This window comes from Corapipo altera, unplaced genomic scaffold (genome assembly GCF_003945725.1).
Source record: "Corapipo altera isolate COAL_440 unplaced genomic scaffold, ASM394572v1 295, whole genome shotgun sequence".
In the NCBI taxonomy this organism is placed as follows: Eukaryota; Metazoa; Chordata; class Aves; order Passeriformes; family Pipridae; genus Corapipo; species Corapipo altera.
In genome coordinates this window covers 2,127,478-2,147,035 of record NW_020884936.1, presented here as the reverse complement: position 1 = coordinate 2,147,035, position 19,558 = coordinate 2,127,478, and the positions used below count along the sequence as shown (strand labels likewise).

Sequence of the window (19,558 nt, the reverse complement as noted above, 5' to 3'; positions counted from 1 at the left end):
ATCTGAGTTTTAATTAGACATCATCCTAATTTAAAAGAGTAAAAGGATGTTTACTTATTCCCCAAAGATGTGTTGTTTCAAAAAAGGTTCTCGTTTGAGTCAAAGAGATCCTGTGAAAACTCAAGGGCATGTGAGTAGTTTGGTGCTGGAATCCCATCTTAACATCAACCATGTGAGGGCAAACATTTGGTCACTGGAATGAAAGGTGGGAAATAAATCTTCATTCTATAAAAGTTTGCCAAAATCATGGAAAACACAAAAAAATCAGACCAGAGACCAAAGGAAAATATAAATGAAAAATACTTGCCTACAAAAAGATGAGCTGGGAGAACAAAACCCCCCAGGTCCCCAAGTGTTGTCACCACACTGGACAGGGGACCCTGGGAAGGGTCTGGAGCAGCAGGAGCAGCTGAGGGAGCTGGGGGGGCTCAGCCTGGAGAAAAGGAGGCTCAGGGGGGACCTTCTGGCTCTGCAACTCCCTAACAGGAGGGGGGAGCCAAGGGGGGTCGGGCTCTGCTCCCAGGGAACAAGGGACAGGAGGAGAGGGAACGGCCTCAAGTTGTGCCAGGGGAGGTTTAGATTGGATATTGGGAAAATTTCTCCATGGAAAGGGCTGTCCAGCCCTGGCACAGCTGCCCAGGGCAGTGTTGGGAGTCCCCATCCCTGGAGGGATTTAAAAGCTGTGTGGATGTGGCACTTGGGGACAGGGCTCAGTGGGGGACTTGGCAGTGCTGGGGGAATGGTTGGACTCGATGGTTTCAGTGGTCTTGTCCAACCTAAACGGTTCTGTGATTCTCTGAACAAAGCTGATTCCTCTGTGAGATGCATCTTTGCTCCCCACCGTGGGTCTCACCTGTATCATCCGTCCGGCCGTTGGACAACCGAAAGGAGTTGGAGTGACTCCCTGCCTGCTTGTATTTCTTGAACCTACCAAAGAGAAGGGAGGAGACACATCAGTCAGAGCCCAGGTCACCTCCTGGAGGAGAGATGCAGGAGTCCCTGCTCCCTGGGCTGATCCAGCAAAGCACACAAACCCCAGGTCGACCCGTCCTGCAGCAAAGCCCTTCTCCACGTGCTTTTAACTTGGAGCAGCTGCTCGCTCTCCCTTTGCCTGGAATTAGGAGTTTTGCTGAATCACTGGGCAGGCAGCAGCGAACAGAAACCCTTTTCTTGAGGGCTGGAAGCCAGGTGGGAAGGGCTCAAAAGTCTGCTGCTGCTGCTGAACTCCTGAGGCAAAGCTCCCCTCAGGTTCACTGCTGTGAGAGCAGGCCTGGAGCCAGGAGACGAAGGGAAGTTTTCCACTGCTGAGGAAACAGGGTTTTTTGGAGTTTCTTTTTCAGACTTATTTAATCACCAAACTGGTGAGTAAATTAAAATGTTTACTGGAGGTGAATAAACACCCTCTTCTAACTCCCAGGAGCTGGGAATGCCACATTTTCAGCAAGCCAGATGCTCGGATTTTTAAAAATGGACCTAATGAGGCTTTTTTATGCCATAATTCCAATTACAGCACCACCTAACACCTCTCATAAGCTCCAGCCATGCACTACCTTGCACTGGAAGATACACAGACATGATGTGTAGGTTTGGTACCCAAGGCAGAGCTTGGCTCTGGATGCTGGATCCTGTTTGATATCAACATGGGAATCAAGGAATAACACATGCAAAGGACTCTCTGGCTTGAGTGTTGTGTTCAGCCTTCTTGGATTACCCAATCCATCACCCTTTGCCTCACAAGGAAACCTTATCTGCTTTTACCTGTGCTGACAGGACTTTTAATCTACCCTAAATATGATATTTTGAGTAGCAGAACAAGAATTCCCCACATGAGGAGTAGCTTTGTAGAGAAAGGAATAAGCAGCATGGCCTAGATAACCCCAAACATAATTTTCATTCACTGCCCTTACAGGTTTCTTTTCAAAAGCACCAGCTGTGTCAGCCTTTAGCTTGGAAAACAGCACAAAAGGCTCATTCCTGTTCATTCAGGAATTATTTCTGTCAAAAAAGGGGATTCAGCATTAAAGCAGCTCTTACCTCAACATGTACAGCACAATAATAATAAATACTATGACTAGAAGGGAAGACAGGGCCACCATCACAGCTATAATTGGAGTCTCATCTGCAAGAGGAAATGAAAGGTGTGGTTATGCACACTGAAAAACACCCAGAGCCATCATTTAACGGGGCTGACTTCTACAATTTGTGCTTGAAAAACAATTATGACGATGATACTAACAACAAAAATAATATTAAATAGTATTAAGTGATGTTATGCTTCTTCAGTCTGAGAGTAAAGGCAGCAACAGGACCTGAGTGAGCACTCCCAGGTCAGATTAACACCTGTAAGCACCACTCCAAGCACCTCAGCCTTCTCCAAGAGTTGGTCACTGTGGAATTGTGACCTTGCAGATGAAAACAGTGACTGAGGAAGTCGAGACTGGGCTGTTTTAGGGGTTTCTTTTGCACAACTGAATGTGCACGTGGTGCAGCCACTGGTAGAAGTTTCCTCTGTCCCCTGGGGATCCACAAAGTCTTCTGCCTGAGACTTAAGGATCCACAGAAGATCCTAACAGGTCCATGAGTTTGGTATAACATGATAAAGAACTGTATAATAACACAGGTGAAAACTGTGGCCTTTGTAAGATCCCACAGACACCGCATTTGTGAAACCACTATGATTCTGCTTCCAGCTCCCTGTCAAACAGGACAAGAGGGCAAAGCCTCCCCCTGCACCTGGGACCTGAACACCTCCAGGCTGAGGTTTGGTCTGGACCAGGTTACCCAGAGAAGCTGTGGCTGCCCCTGGATCCCTGAAGTGTCCAAGGCCAGGTTGGATGGGGCTTGAAGCAACCTGGGCTAGTGGAAGGTGTCCCTGCCCACGGCAGGGGTGGAACTGGATGGTCTTTAAGATCCCTTCCAATCAAAACCATTCCATGACTCTACGATCGTAGAATAATTTGGGTTAGAAGGGACCTCCAAATGCCATCTAGTCCACCTCCTTACTCTTTCCTCCCTGGAAATACTGAGTTTGGAGAGCAGGAGGTGTCAGACAGACACCCCACTGTGCTCTGCACTGCAAGGCCACCGAGTGGGATTTCATTTGGCTCCTCAGGGGAAGGCACCACACAATTCCCTTGCACAAACACTTGGATTAGCCACGTCTGAAACATTCCCATCCTCCAGAACCCACAACAGATTTTTTTTCTTTTAAAATGAGCCATTTGTAACTTGTCCTGGAGGTCAGTGGAACAGTGGAGCAAATCACCCAGATGGGTTGAAAGCCAAGCAATGCCAACCAGAGAGGAGAATGGCCCTGAAGGGAGGTTTTGCAGATAGATGTGGATGCCAGCGATGCCAGCTGGGGTTATTTTCCTTTTCCATGAGCTCCCTCAATCTGTATTGGCCACTGCACCACATCTACATGCCTTGCCCCCCAAGGCTGCAGGGCAGGACCCCCCTTTCCACCTTCTGTGCATCCATTTCCCTGCCAGGGTAGATTCCTGCTCCATGTTTCTCAGCAATTTCAGCCAGCAGATTTTTTTTTAGGTGGGATTTATTTTGTCCATCTCTGAGCTACCAAGGGGAGCTCTGGTTGTATTTCTGCATTTGTCCCTCTGTGGTGTGAGGCCTGGGAATGTTCTTCCGACCAAAAGATTTGATTTTTGTGTAATGATTTGAAGGCAGTGACCTGGCATGGCAAATGAAAAAATTAAATTATCCTGGTTTTTGCACATCTTTATTCTTTCCATCTGCTGTCCTAATGCAACTGCCCCAGCCCAGCTGCAAAAAGGAATTTATTGGGAATTCTGCCTCCTGCAAACTTAATAGGTGCTTGAGCCTTGGCATTCCTCACCTCGAGGCTTCCCAAAAGCAAGACCAGGAAGGCAAAGCAACCACGGAGGGTCTTGGCCCAACCACAGCCAGTCCTGGCCTCTCCCATAACGAGCTCCTCTTTGAGACTTCCGACCACAACCATCACCTCCATTCTGGCTGCAGGAGTGGAAGGAGAGCTGCCTTCCCAAATCCTGTGGTGTTATGCCCACACCACACACCGTTAGACCACTTTTCCTGCCTTGGCCGGAGTTAAGCTCAGCCTAACCGGCGCTAAGCCGGGGCCGCTGCAGCAGTGGTGGTTGGCAGGAGAGGTGATTTATGGGCAGGGGTGGCTCTGGCACAGGATGCAGGGAGTCTGCAGGGTTGGGGGTTTGATTTGCAGCCGTTCTTTTGACACATCTGGAGGGATGGGATGAGCTGGAGCTTTCCCACCGCGGTCTCCAAGAGCCAGAGAGCTGCCAGGCCCACCCAGCACAGCCCAGGCAGGAAACAACCTGGAGGGTCCCCAGCTGCTCCCTCGTTCCCCAGCCAGCCCTGGGGAGTAGTGCCAACCCTCCCACAGCTCCTGTCCTGCTCCAGCCTCGGCCCCAGGGGTTTCATGCTGGCAGTTCTCTTGGAAAAGGGACAAGGACTCAACTCTCTGCTTCCACAGACCTGCAGTGCCGGAAGCCTGGAAGGCATCAGGATGCTTAAATCTTGTCCTGGCATCTCTGAGGAGGCAGCAAAGCATCTTCTGGTGCTGGAGATCATGTCCCAGCTGGAAGCAGATGTGCTCTATAGGCTGTTCCCTAAACATTCCACAGACCCAGGAGAGGCCGCACACCAGAGAGGGCCAGGGATGAGCAGCCTGTCCCTGCCAACATCTGCCCAAAAAATCAGAGAACCATGGAATAGCTTGGACTGGAAGGGACCTCAAAGACCATCTCATTCCAGACCCCTACCTTGGGCAGGGACACCTTCCACTAGAACAGGTTGCTCCAAGCCCCGTGCAGCCTGGCCTTGACACTTCCGAGGATCCAAGGGCAGCCACAGCTTCTCTGGGCAACCTGTGCCAGGGCCTCACCACCCTCACAGCCAAGAATTCCTTCCCAATATCCCATTCAACCCTGATTTCTGGCAGTTTGAAGCCATTCCCCCTTGTCCTGTCCCTCCAGGCTCTTATAAAAAGTCCCTTTTCATATTAGCAATATTAATGTTGGTTTTTTTTGTTTGTTTCTTTGCTCTCAGGAACAGGGATGAACAACAGGAGAGAGAGCACAAAATCAGACCTAAACCCTGCCAGATCCAAGGGAATTACACTGAGCCTTTCTGCAGCAGCTTAACCATCATTTTAAATGAATTCTCTCAGACCTGCATCCCTTTTATTTCCTCTGCTAAATGTGTTCTGACAGTAACTGCTGCAGAGCATCTGCCTGTTCCTCTGGACCATCAGCAGGATGGGGTGAGCCTGGCACAGAGAGCAGCACAACAGGAATGCCAGGGAGTTCACTAAGCTAAAACACCCATCAGAGCCATGATGAAAACACACAGAGGCAGCTCATTCCTATAGGAAGCAGCCAGCCCTGCTGCACCTCTGCTCTGCCCGCTCCTGGAGTGCTAAAGCCATGACTAATTGCAAATATTCTGGTGGAGATGCCAGTTCTCAGAGCTGGGAGATGGAAAAACGTCCCTAAGTGCTGCTCTGTTACGAGAAATGGATTTGTGCTGCTGCTTGCCAACAGAACGAAGGAGAATAATAATTATTCCCATCATCTGCAGAATGGGTTTGGATCAAATAGGGTAAGTCACAGTCAATAAAGACAATTCAGAAGCAAAAAAAAAAAACAAAAACAAAAGGAAATTTCCTGAATGGCTTCTTAGGCTTTGGTCATCTAACTCCAGGGACGTGCTGACATTTTCAGAGCACTCAGCAGGAACAATTTGTGTCTAACAGGACATGTACAAATTGGAATGGGATTGTTTAGAAAAGCCCAAAAGAAATTAGGATATCAGTGTGTCACCAGCTCTTTTAAAGAGCTTGAGGGGCTTTGTAAAAGAACATTTGGAAGTCCTAAGGAGAGGTCTCTAATAGCAGAACACTTCTGGAAATGCTTTTACTGAATAAAGAGTGATGAAATATAAAATTCTTACCTCTTCTGTCAGAGTTACCTGCAGGAAAAGAAAACAGAAGTCTCTTAGCAACAAAGAAATAAGACATTTTAATAAGTCATGAAGGATCAAAGACCAAGACAGGAACAAATTTAGTAACTCTCATCATCTGCTTGTAAATCTTTCCTCTAAAACACCAGCTACAAAGCCTGGGTGTTAAATTAATTTCTGAGCAAGGAAAAAGGAACAAATCCCAGGTTTTTATCAGCAGAGCAGGGAGCTGCAGCTGAGCTTTAACACTGATAAACACAATTACTGCTCTTAATCGATACCATGGACTGTTTAAGCCCATAACCAGCAAGTCACTGGTGTAATTCATTAGCACTTAAATGTTAAGAGGTAACACTCCTGCATAATTTTAAGAGAGTGGCTGAGCCAAGAGTTCAATTAAGAGCAGCTGGGCTCAGGGATGAGGGTGAGGACCTTCCAAGGAAAGCCTCTCCCTGCTGGGATGTCTCATCCAGAGGACACTAGAACAAACCCTTGCTAGTGGGAGCACAGCCCAGCTCTCCTGAGGCACCCTGTGGCCCTAATCTAGGTGTGAAGAGCTGGTGGGTTGGAGGAGCAGGAACTGCCTGTACACCATGTAGTTCATGTGTCACCTTCTGTCCCAGTCCCTATCTTCAGCACCACTTAATTCTTCCAAGACTAATATCCACATTCCCCGTTAAGACTAATGGCAAGGGCAGCCCTAAAACTGATTTTGCTCCTTGACAAATTGCTTGAAATAAAGAAAGAAGCAGGTTTGGTCACTTGTTCTGGGGACTGACACCAAGTGAGAAGCCACTTCTGGCCTTGATGGCTCAATGGCCAACGTGTCACGGCACACACCAAGGGAGTTCACCAAAACCAGTAACCCAAGTTACAAAAGAGGTAGTAAAGACACAAAAATGATAAATTCAGTCCCCCCATTAGCAGATATTGTATTACAAAACCCATATATTTGAAGTACTTAAGGCTTTTGCCTCCATCTCTCAGTTTGAAGGCTATATTTATTCCAAGCTTGCCTCACGTGTGTACCTAAGGTTATGGTGGACCCCTTCACTCTGCAAAAAAAGGATTTGTGCTTGGAAGGGAGCTGGATGAGCTCAGGGATGGCAGAAAGGGAGAAAGCTGGGTTGTGAACATCCTTCAGCCACATCCCTTCCTATGTCAGTAGCAAAGACAACCTCACTGCAGCTTCGTGGGCTGTGGAATATTTCCAAAGATTCCCAGAGGAAGAGGGTACACACATCTCACTGTTGGTGTGCTCAGATGTCCAATATCCTTTGAGAAATCTGTTCTTAGGGAATATGCACTTGACACCACCCTGCATTAACTCCACCATTATCTACTTTGAGTGTTTTCTACCACACCACCAAGTTACCAATCCTGTTTTTCCACTAAATCCCACACTGCCAAGGCTTTTGCTATAAGGTCCAGCAGCCACTGCTATCCTACTGTTGCAACTCAGAGGCTGCCACCCCGCTGTCACAGGCAGGGACACCTTTCACTAGATGATCTTAGCCCAAACCCTTGGTGGGATAAACCTCTTCTGATCTGGGCTGTTTGGGAGTTATATTGTTTCATAGCACCACAGAATTCGCCCCAAAAGTGTCTTCTCCCTCCATTTTGTTCAGCAAAACAAAAGAAGAGCAAAGACTCAAACCCAGGGGCGGGGTGGCCTGGAGAGGCAGAGGTGGAGGAGGTGGCCTACCGTTGTGGGAGGCAGAAGAGGTCTCCTGTGTTGTCACCACCATACTGGAATTCCTCTCCGTCGTCTCCGCTTCCGTGCTGGGGACAGCGGAGTGTGGGGCAGAGGGAGTCACGCTGGGGAGCAGGGAGGTGGCTGGAGGCACAGGCACGGTGGTCCCCAGGGTGGAGGAGGTGTTGAGGCTGCCAGTGGTGGCGTTGGGGGAGATCCTGGCAGCTGTGGTTGGAAGTGGCTTTGATGCCACGGTAGGAACAGTCCCCGGAGTGCTCATGTTGAGCCTGTTGGAGCTCGTCGTAGTCCCATCCTCAGGACCTGCTGTAGGAGCTTTGGTGGGGCTCCTGGGGGAGGTGGGCACTGTTGTGGGTGGCCCTGAGAGAGAAAAAGCACAAGGGAATCTCCATGAGATTCTTTCCTGTGACCGTGGAGGGTTTAGACGCTGGAGATTCTTGTGACTGTAACTACAGGGATAAAACAACCAACAAATCCCGCGTGCAGGACAGGGAATGCTCTGCACAGCAGGTGTAAACTTATAAGAGCAAGCTTTGAACAGGTATTATGGTATCAAGGAGGCACAAACATCAGAGCCCCTGGAAGTGAAGATCAATATTTGCCAGAGGTAAAACCTGTGGGTCCCATTCGTGAACTCCTGCAGCCCATCGCCCTCTTTTCAACACTTCACATTACAGCTCCATGGAGGGCAGGAGGAGAAAGACACTGAGCACATGAGCTCTTACTTCTTTGTTCCTAAAGATGGGATAAAAGAGAGGAGACAGGAGCACAGTTTACCTGTTGTGATGTTGTTAGCACCTACACTTATCAGGCCACTTCCGAGCAAGAGGAGAAAGAACCACAAATCCATGTTGACCTGGAGGAGAAAGCAGAGAACAGTTACTTAAACCCTCGTGAAACATCATCCCCAAGTAATTCAGAGTGGAGATGCTGCTGGGCATCTTGTAGAGCTGGAAGGGAGGAGTGAAGGTGTGGCTTGAGTCCCTGCAGGGTGTGGACAGGAAGGATTTGTGGATATGTCCATAAGTTACCAGGGGGAGAGACCCCAGTCTGGTGGAGCAGCAAAGGTGACCAGGCATGGGGTGAAATGTGGGAGAGCATGAGAGGAACAAGCTGAGCATTAAAGACAAGGATCTGGTCTTAAAGAAAATTAATAAATTGTTCATATAATGGTCTGCAAATGACTGTACTTAGAGCAAACTCAAACCCAGTATATGTGAAGGTTGTGGCAAAGAGCCTTGATCTCAAATGCCCCAGAAATGGAGGCAGGGATGAAGAGGTCAGTGCCCATGATTGTCCCTGGCTCACTGAACCCCTGCATGTTCCTGGGCAGGGGCAGAGCACCTGCATAAGGCCACTCTCAGCTCCATTCAAACCCTGTAGGACTCCCTGCCCATGCAGATGAAAAAACCCCCGCAAACAATCCAGGATGATGAGCCACACACTCGTACTGTACGTCCTTCCCAGGAAACGTCCAGCTAAATTACAGGACGATGACATCAGTAAAACCCTTTAAAATACAAGGGTTTTATGGCAATTTCTTCCCTCTGGGGACCTCAGAAAGCTCCTGAGATATGGGTTATGGTTATCTCCTCCCAAACACCTACGGATCCAGAGGCTCAGGCAAGCGATGGGGAGATGTGAGACGTCACCGTGCTGGCCAGAGCAGAGCCCAGAGCTGCCAAGCCTCAGACCAGCACACGGCCCTGGGGCCTCCCAAGGATGGGCCAACATCCTTGCCTCTGCTCCAAGCCTGGAGAGGGCTCAGAGACAGCTCTGGTATGTGCCACGGGCCAGCAGCTGCCGCTCGGCTCTCCCGTCCTTCAGCCTTTTGTCACGTGTCCAGTTGCATCTCCAGGATCTCCTGGGAGAAGGCCGCGAGATCTCGCTGCCAAGTCAGCTTGACAGGCTGCCAGGGAAGGGTTTTATTCCCGATGCACAGTCTAACCCTCCCCCTCCAATACATCTCCTGGTGTTTGTGCTTGCTCTATTTATTTAAATCTGCTCCATCCAGACCCATCCCAAACTCCGGGCAGAAGGACAACACTGAAGTCATCCATGCGCTGGAAACAGTATCAGAAACACAAGATCCTCCCACCCCACCCGGGAGTATCCTCCCACCAGCACCACCCACTTAACATGTTTTTCCTCCCCCTCCGAAAGAAAACCTGGCAAAAATCGACCTTACTCAGTGACCAAAAGGTCAGACAAACCCTGAACCAGAAGGAAACCAAGCTCCGGAGATAAGAGCTTTCCTTGGGTTCCCTCCATGGCCAGCCCTGCTGCTGCAAGCAGGGCAGGGCTTTCTCCAAGGGTCCCACTGGTGTGAGCAGCTGGCTTTCCAGAGGGTTTCATCACCGGTTAAAATCTCTGTCTGCATGAATTTGAACTGCTTCAGTCCTCCTGTCACTGCTGAGAGCAGGACTGGCCCTACAATGCCTCCCCGAGCTGTGGGATGTTGGGAAAACCCACAACCAGTAGTTTGATGGTTTTATGCCATGTCCCACTGCTGGTGATAAACACACCCCACTCAGCTTGGTCAGCTGCCTGCCAGGGTCTGAGATGTGCTTGGTCTAAACTGGTTTGGCCTTGGGGAGAAAACCTGATGTTTTTAATGAAGAAATTGTTCCCTGTGAAGGTGAGAGAGGCCCTGGCACAGGTTGCCCAGAAAAGCTGTTGCTGCCCCATCCCTGGAAGTGTCCAAGGCCAGGTTGGATGGGGCTTGGAGCAACCTGGTCTAGCGGAAGGTGTCCCTGCCCATGGCAGAGGGGTGGAACTGGATAATCTTTAAGGTCCCTTCCAGTCCAAACCATTCCATGATTCTATGTGTGCAAAGGCAGGAGGAAGTTAAGCCCACACTGAATCTCCAGAGAACATAAATGATGGCTCTGAGATGCTCTGAAAACCTCACAAGGGCTGGTGAAAGCACCAAGGTCTCATCATTGCAACCACTTCCCTTGCTGGGAACCCATCCCTGCCACAGCAAGAAAACAATGGCAATGGCAAGGGAAAGACTGGGCTCTTGTGCAAGCACCACCAGGGAAAAAAGTGACCATTTGCCATGTTTTGATGAATATTTGTACAGAAATGCCATTTGTGTAGGTGGATGTGGCTCCTTTCTCTTCCCACAACTTGTTTCTCAAAAAAAGAGTTCCCCTTCATTTGGGATTCCCATTCATTTGGGATCCCACTCACTTGGGATCCCATTCACTTGGTATCCCCAATCATTTGGGATTCCCATTCATTTGTGAACCTGTTCATTTCGGATCCCACTCACTTGGGATCCCATTCACTTGGTATTCCCAATCATTTGGGATTCCCATTCATTTGTGAACCTGTTCATTTGGGATCCCATTCACTTGGGATCCCCCTCACTTGGGATCCCCAATCATTTCAGACCCATTCATTTGGGATTCCCACTCACTCGTGATCCTGTTCATTTGGAATCTCATTCATTTGACATCTCATTAATTTAGGATCCCCATTCATTTGTGATCCTCATTCATTTGAGATCCCATTCTTTAAGGATCCTCATTCATTTGGGATCCTGTTCATCCCATTTCCATTCCAATTCTTGGCAACCTGTGCCAGACCTTCACCACATCCTCACATTTTCCCTTGGTATCAAGGCAGGACATGCAGGATGGGAGGAAAGTAGGAGAAGCTGTGATTTTCCACTTCTTTCTGCCCTCTGTTACAGGGAAGTAACCCACAAAAAAGAGCTTGGGCTTATTTCTATGACCATGAATGCTACATGGATGAAAGCTACAGGAGATGCAAAAGCCCTTTGGGATGGTGGGATGATCATGGAATCATTTAGGTTGGAAAAGACCCTTAAGCTCATTGAGTCCAGCATCAAAGAGGGCTTCTCCTTCCTTGGGATTACATCTGTGGGCAGGCAGATCCTGCCTTTAAATCCCCCTGGATACTACATTTAATAGGTTCATTGATCCATGAGTGCATTGCAGGGGAAGAAAGGGGACATAACACTGGATTTCCCCAAGCCTTGCCCTGCTTTCCTGAAGAAAGCTGGATGCAGGCTGTCCGTGTGGATCCCAAGTTTTCACGGCTTTATTACCTCGAACGTCAAAAGAAACAGGATGCTGGGAGCATCCCCCAAAAACCCCGGGAGCTGCTCCTGTGACCGGCAATCGGCTGCCAGAGCTGCTTTGTCACCTTAAAATCGGATCCTGAGCAGAGAGAGAGGAGGGCTGTGCCAGCCCCCAGCTCCCAACCCCTGCTATTCAACACTCCCTATTCCCAAACGCAGCATCCACAAACGCCAGCGGTTCGCTCCTGACCCGCTCCTTAACATAAAAGGCCTCCAGAGTCCTACCCCTAAAGCTGGAGAGAAACCCGAGCTTCCCTTCCCCCTCGGCTCCCTCCCTGCTGGTTTCGGAAACGGAGAGGAAATACTTGTAATGTTATCAACATAAACACAGCTCTTGGCCGGCTGCAACATCCTGCGAGCTCTGCAGAAAAACACCCTGACGTCACGGCGCCGGCTCTGCCCAGGAGAAAGGAGCCGCTTTCGGCACCGCTGCTCCGGAGCTTTGGGATGCTCAGCACTGCCTCTTCACTTGAAACCTTCTTTTCCAAAAAATCCGGGTTAGAAACCTCAGCAGTTTGCTACTGGTGTGCCTAGAATACCATATATATATATTTATCTATCTCTCTCTATATCGATGTTAATATAACGTACATGGACCGTGCTCTTCCATAAACTCCTCGTGATGCTCCTCATAGGAAAGGCTGGATTTTAGGCTGCAGGATGTGTGTTTTAAAATAAGCAGATCTTGTCAAGGTGATTGATGCTGGAGGGGGGAAAAAATAAAGGAAATAATCTCTTCATAAAGTAGTAAGTGGCTTCGAAATGCGTGTGTGCCGGTGCTCCGGGGGAGGTCAGGCTGCAGGATCACCTCGCCGTGCTTCCAGAATGCAAAGAATTAGGATTTATGGCTGCAGAAACTGCCCAGATCCAACCCGGATACAGCCGTGCACAATCAAAGGCAGGATTTACCCCCACCTCTGACATATTCCTAATTCCTGGAAAATGAGGCAATCTTTTTCTGTGTGCGATGAGGAGACGCAACCCAAATTCTGTTTGGCTTTCTGGGACCCCAGAAATCTGAAATGTGGTGGCTCAACCATGACCACCCAACTGCCTTGTGCTGGCCCCAACTGCAGTGAAAAATAAGGATAATGTTCTGTTTTCTCCTTTTTCTTTTTTCTGGCAGGGGACAGGGCAGAACCGGGAGCAAGGTTGGCTCTTTGAAGCCGCTCACAGTAGGGCGAGAACAAGCACGAGCAGAAAGAAAGGGGAAAAAGGTCATTTTTTAAAATTCTTTTTGGTGGCAGCAAGCCATCAGCATGGCTCAGCCACCCTGGAAGACAAACCTGCCATTCCCTCTCCCCCTCCCTGCTCCTTTTAAATCCTGTTTGTGGACTGCCAGCCTCTCCTGGGAGCTGTGATCCACAGCAGAGGAGAGCTCGTCCGACAGCAGAACTGTTTCACCTGCACTGTAACCCCAAAACTCTTGTGCTGGATGAGATGCTGCAAAGGATGTAAAAACCCAAATGGGATGGCCAAGGGCTGCAGCAAGTTGGCCATCACAGGGAGAGAAGCTGTTGGGTTTAGGGAGGAAAAAGGGTTTTGTTGCACTAAAACGCAGTGACTAATTCCTCGCGTGTGTCTCCGAAGCTGAAACAAGGCCTTTGATGTGTCACTGATTATTCCCCCCACCCCACCCTCTGCTTTTCCACTCTTGAACAGAAAAGATGAATCACAGCAGCCATTCACCCTTTCTGAAAATCCACTTCATAGTCTTCTTTTTTTGGGGAGGTTTTAAATAAACAGGCGGTTTCCACATGAGCGGCAGGAACGGAGCACAAGGGGGAGGATGAGCCTGTGGGAAGGGCCTGGAGCTTTGCTTTCTCCACCTGCTCAACATTCCACAAATCACTGCTCTCCCACATCTCAGTATTTGCTCATGGCATGGTTTGGGTTGGAACAGACCTTAAAGACCATCTCATTCTGACCCTCCTGTCATGGGCAGGGACACCTTCCACTAGACCAGGTTGCTCCAAGCCTCATCCAATCTGGCCTTGGACACTTCCAGGGATCCAGGGGCAGCCACAGCTTCTCTGGGCAACCTGTGCCAGGGCCCCACCACCCTCACAGCCAGGAATTCTTTCCCAATCTCCCACCTAACCCTGGAAGTTAGGTTCCCCAAGCAGGTTGAGGGAGGGGGATCCTGCCCCTCTGCCCAGCACTGGTGAGGCCACACCAGGAACACTGGGTCCAGTTCTGGCTCCCCAGTACCAGAGGGACAGGGACAGACTGGAGAGAGCCCAGGGAAGGCACTGGAGCACCTCTGCTGGGAGGAAAGGCTGAGGGAGCTGGGACAGCTCAGCCTGGAGAAGAGAAGCTTTGGGGGTCTCATTAAAATCCATCAACACCTGCAGGGAGGGTGCAGAGAGGACGGAGCCAGGCTCTTCCCAGTGGTGCCCAGTGACAGGACAAGGGGCAATGGGCACACACTGAGACACAGGAGGGTCCCTCTGAACGTCAGGGAACACAATTTGACTTAGGGGGTGATGAAGCACTGGCACAGGTTGGAGGTTGAGGAGTCTCCATCCTTGGAGATACTCAAAATTTATCTAGACACAGTCCTGGGCTGCTGGCTCTGGTGGCTCTGCTGGAACAGGGAAGTTGGATCAGATGACTTCCAGAGGTTCCTTCCAAAACCAATCCCTCTGGGATTCTGTGCTCCTGTAACTGACTGTTCTGCAAACTTATCAGAAAGCAAACCTGCTGGGATTGAACCTCACAGTCAAGTAAGGTGATATCCAGCACTGAGCAGGAGATCCCTACACTGTGCAGGATGTATCTTGGGATCCCACCAGTGTCCCTCCAGCTCTATACTGGCTTCCAGTGAACAAGCACCAGTTGCTGCACACCATGACACCCTCTGCCATGTATGACACAACCCTCATCTCCCAGGAGCCACTAACCAAGAGCAAAAAGCTGATCAGAGGAAAGCAACCCACTGACCCCAAATGAAATGAACCCAAATGATCCTCCAAAGGATTGCAAGACTGAAGAGCCCTGAGACCGGGCAATTATTATCCCAATTAGGAGACAGAAAAATCATAGAATATCCCAAGTAGGAAGGGACTCACAAGGATCATAGAGTCCAACTCCTAGCACCATACAGGACACCCCAAAAATCACACCATGTGCCTGAGAGTATTGTCCAAATGCTTTCTTGAATGAGAAAAATAAATGGATGAGGTTTTAAGGAAAAAATACGGAGAAAAACACCAATGAATGTGGATGCTTAAGGAATTGGGACATGAAATAGTTCAGGCTCCTAAAGAGACAAAGAAATGTTGACTGTGGGTACCAGTCACAGAATCACAGAATGGTTTGGGCTGGAAGGGACTTTAAAGGCCATCTAGTCCCAAATCCCACAGTAACTGTGGCAAGTCAGACCTTAGTTTTCTCTAACATCTTGCTTTTAAGGAAAGAAATCTGTCCCTGGAAGTTTAACAACAGGCAATTACTAACAATGAGCCCAGAGACTTGATGCTCTCACTAAAAACACAGAAATAAGAGCCAGGAGGTGTCAGCTCCATCCCTGGATATGTCAGGAGCAGACTGGTGGCACCTCTAAGACCAAGGTGCTCAGTGATGTCCAGCTGCCCATGGAGCTGCATGGATGGGCACTCCTGGCACAGCCATGGTCTGGGAGCTGCACTCAGAGGGGAACAACTACAAACACAAACTATTTTCCTAATAATAATTTTCCTAACAAACTCTCCTAATTCTGAGAGTTTTAATTTGCCCTCAGCCACTCTTATCTTCCGGTGCTGCTGCTGTCTGATCGTGGGAGTATGTGCCAGTAACTCTTGCAGAATAAACTGGGATGGGAGGGGGAATAAATTATGGAAGAGACAGAGGGAACGAAAAGCTTCTTGGATCTGTAGCAATGAAGAATGACGAGCTGGAGAGGGTTTCCTAAAGGACATGTCATCAAGGAGCATCAAGGTGGGACAGGTAAGAGCCAAGAGAAGGGAAAGTTCTAAGAAAGCAGGGAGCTGAGCCTGAGGGAGCTGTCAGGGCAGGGAGGAGGAAGGTGAAGGACAAACTCCAAGCCTTGACAGGAGGAAGGTGTTGGGGATGGAGGGTTTTGCTGCAGGTCAGGGATGGTGGGGGGCAGCAGCAACTGTGCTGCAAAGGGGAGAGGGAGATGAGATCCCCTTTGGGGTGGTTAAAACATATCTACCCAAACAAGACCCTCAGAGCTCGTAAAAACCCCTGGCTAGTACAGGAGCAGAATCCATGGTCTCCTGGTGTGCTTTCCCCATGGGATCAGCATTGCAGCTGCACCACAGCACCAGGAAGCAGAGAACGACCGCCGGAGAGGCACAGGAGATGCTGGGTCAACTCATTATTGCAAATCACGAATTAATAATTGAAACAAAAAAAAGTCGAGGCACAGAGTGATATATTTCCTTAAATATTTCCCTTTAGAGTGTCCCCTCTTTTGTCCCAGACATCGTTTGTAAGGTGTACAAAGAAAACACGAGCACAGTTCACATTTCCAGCTACGAAAAGGACCGGTTGCTTTTGATGGAGGAGTCAGGATGAGGGATGGCCATTATTTAGCATGACAACATCCCTACCTAGTCAGATGCCCGGTGCACGGGGAGGAGAAATGAGGATAAAAAAGGAAAAAAAAAAAAAGGAAAAAAAAAGGAAAAAAAAAGAAACCCCCACGAAAAATAAAGCCCTGAGATGAAGTCCCAGATTGAGCCGAGGAGTTGGATCGTTCGGGCAGCGAGTGATCAGAGCATCCCACTTTAAAACAAAGGTGTCGGAGGGGGATCACTCGCTGACAGCCTTAAAATCTCCTCACAGAGGCTGAGCTCCCATTCAAACGCATGCGTCCGGTCATGCAGCTTAATCGCTGGTTGTGCTTACCCTGGAATCCACCCGGGACACCTGTAGGTGCAGGGAGCATCCAGCCCGTCCCACGGAGCAGCCCCCGGGATAAGAAAGTGCCGCGGATCCGTAAAAAAAAAAAAAATAAAAAAAATAAAATAAAAAAATAAATCCCCCTTTACCTGCGGTAATTCTGCACCGCTGCTCGGTTCAGCCCTGTTGCCACAGTAACACTTGTGGTGTAGCCGAGATCACTGATTATGAAACTCGGGGAGAAAAAAAAAATATAAAAAAAAAAAATCAGAGGCTGCTAATTAGGATACACTCCAGTTCTCCGAAAGCTCCATATTAATGACATCAGGATTGCGGGCGCGGGGAAAACAGACGCCAGAAAGCATCGCCTGGGTCAGCACCCACAGCCAGCATCAGCTGCTTTTTGGGGCTTTTTATACCCAGGTCTTAAAATTCAGCCCGCAAATCCCCTGTAAATTCGGCTTGTTTTCCTTCTCTTTGAACAAACGTGCAAGACTCGGTGGAACAGTCTTTACTCTTTACATATATTTGCATGTATTAGACTTGGAAAGGGTTGAGGACGGGCTACAAACAGTGACAGCCCGGAGAGGGGCCAGGGGTGCATCCCCTGCATCTCACCTTACCTGTGGCTCTCTCGGTTTTCATGACAAAGAAACCGAAATCACGATTTTACACCGGTGGCTGTGAGGGTTTGTAAACGAAGGTTTGCAAACGAGGGGAACTGCATTCGAAGCGTTTTCCTCCCTGACTTACTCGTGAGTGCCAAAAGCTTTCCGAGGCTTGTCTTCTGCTGGGGGCTTCAAGCTGAAAAGTCTGACTGGGAGCAGCTGTGCTGCCAGACACAACTGTTTTTCAGCACAATCCACAAATAGGATGTAGGAGTGCGTTTACAGGTAAAAGGAAAATTGCCTGACAGGTATTTCTGGAGTGATGCCGCTTTAAAATGTCAGCTCATCAAAAAGCCTCAATTTTTCCTTTCCTACTGGATGACAAAACTACCGGGTGGATGAGATGGTGCTAAACATGTGGGGCCAAGGAAAACTGGGTTAATGGCTTATATGGAGCTTATAAGAGCTTCTTATCCTGGAAGTGTCCAAGGCCATGTTGGATGGGGCTTGGAACAACCTGGCCCAGTGGAAGGTGTCCCTGCCCATGGCAGGGGGTTGCAACGAGATGAACCTTTAAGGTGCCTTCCAACCCAAACCATTCCATGATTCCATGAAAATATTCTTTAATGCGCTGTCAGACCCTGCATTTCTCCATCACCCAGGGCTGTTGGATGACACACAGACCATCTGCTTGACTTCAAACAGCTCCAATGACAAGGACCAGAAGCTGCCACCTCCAAAGCGGGTGCAGGGGCTGAGAAACAAATTGCTGGTGAAAGCCACTTGCTGAGCTCAGATTTATCCTGGGGAACAGCAGGAGCCAAGTGGAAAGGGACCTTAAAGACCACCCAGTTCACTCCCTGCCATGGGCACAGGCATCTTCCACTAGCCCAGGTTGCTTCAGGCCCTGTCCAACCTGGCCTTGGACACTTCCAGGGATCCAGGGGCAGCCACAGCTTCTCTGGGTGACCTGTGCCAGTGTTTTACCACTCTCCTTGTAAAAAAAATTCTTCCCTTTATCTAGCACTTGGAGAAGTACTGGGGAACCACTTCCCCCCCCCCTTTAAGCAGGAAAATAAGCAGAGATTAATTTTTTTTCTCTAGCAGCATCACCTAAAGCCTTGAAATCACAGTACACTGCTCATGATTGCACCAACCAGCCACTTCTCCCACTCACCAGCAACACTGAGGACATGTTAGGTGTAGGGTTAATTACCTATAAATGTGATTTATTAGCTGGAAACAATGCAAAGGGCTGATCTAAGACACTCACCAACCACTTTATAGGAGCAACTGGCCAAGCAGGAGGCACATCCCAGTCCCAAACAGATTGGGATTGCCACGTTACAGATAACAAATTAATACAACCAGTGGGATTCAGCTGCCATTGATGGTTTAGTTGGAGGCATTATTTCCAACCTTTTAATAAGCTTATTTGCAGGAATTAGTCCTTTAATGCTGTCTGTTCATGTATCCTGTGCAGTATAAGCCGGTTCAATGCGACCACGGAGAGAACATCTGCTTTTGTGAGCATTTAGGGAAATTATTGCCAATTATGGGGATGGCAGGTGAGGGCAGCTGGGCAGGGAGGATCTGCCAGGAGGGATGAGGAGCTTTGCAAGACGCTGATGTGAGCAGGAAGTTCACTGGGAACATAAACGCCTCGGCAAAAAGGAGCTGCTGTCCAGAGTGCAGCCAAAATATCGCCAGCAAGGAAAGGATTTTGGGGCCAGCAGAGATTTTGGGTGATCATTGTTATCATTCATACTGTTGGCATTTTGATCAGATCAGTCTTCCAAACATTTCTTCTCATCAGCCTATGTTGAAAAAAGGACCAAACTCTGTCTCCAGTGCCTTTATTCCACTTTTCACCTTTTCCCCCCCCTACTATTATCCATGTATTTTTTTCCATCTGTCTTTTTTTCATCTATTTTCCATTCCATCTTCCATGCCCAAGAGGGGATTCCTTGTTTAAAACAAAGGAATCTGTAGGCACAGATCTCAGAGCCACACCAACAAGCGACATATCTTCTATCATTGCTATAAATCCATTTTATATAAATATATTTATATATATGACCAGCAGGGCAAGGGGAGGTGATTCTGCCCCTCTGCCTCCTCAGGTGAGACCCCCCTGCAGAGCTGCCTCCAGCCCTGGGAACAACAGCACAAGGACGTGGAGCTGCTGGAGAGAGTCCAGAGGAGGCCCCAGAGATGCTGCCAGGGCTGGAGCCCCTCTGCTCTGGAGCCAGGCTGGGAGAGCTGGGGGGGTTCCCCTGGAGAAGA

General features: G+C 49.0%; 1 protein-coding gene across 2 annotated transcripts in view; it reads right to left on the bottom strand.

Annotated features, from left to right (window-relative positions):
• PTPRA (protein tyrosine phosphatase, receptor type A) overlaps positions 1–19,558 on the bottom strand; it is a 117,539-nt gene that overhangs the window by 15,616 nt on the left and 82,365 nt on the right. For both annotated transcript variants that reach the window (XM_027660487.1, XM_027660486.1), the window contains 5 exons: positions 8,462–8,540; positions 7,679–8,044; positions 5,965–5,982; positions 2,035–2,119; positions 854–927 (listed from right to left, as the gene is read on the bottom strand). In XM_027660487.1, coding sequence (XP_027516288.1) covers positions 854–927; positions 2,035–2,119; positions 5,965–5,982; positions 7,679–8,044; positions 8,462–8,540 — 622 coding nt within the window. The remainder of the gene's footprint in view (positions 1–853; positions 928–2,034; positions 2,120–5,964; positions 5,983–7,678; positions 8,045–8,461; positions 8,541–19,558) is intronic.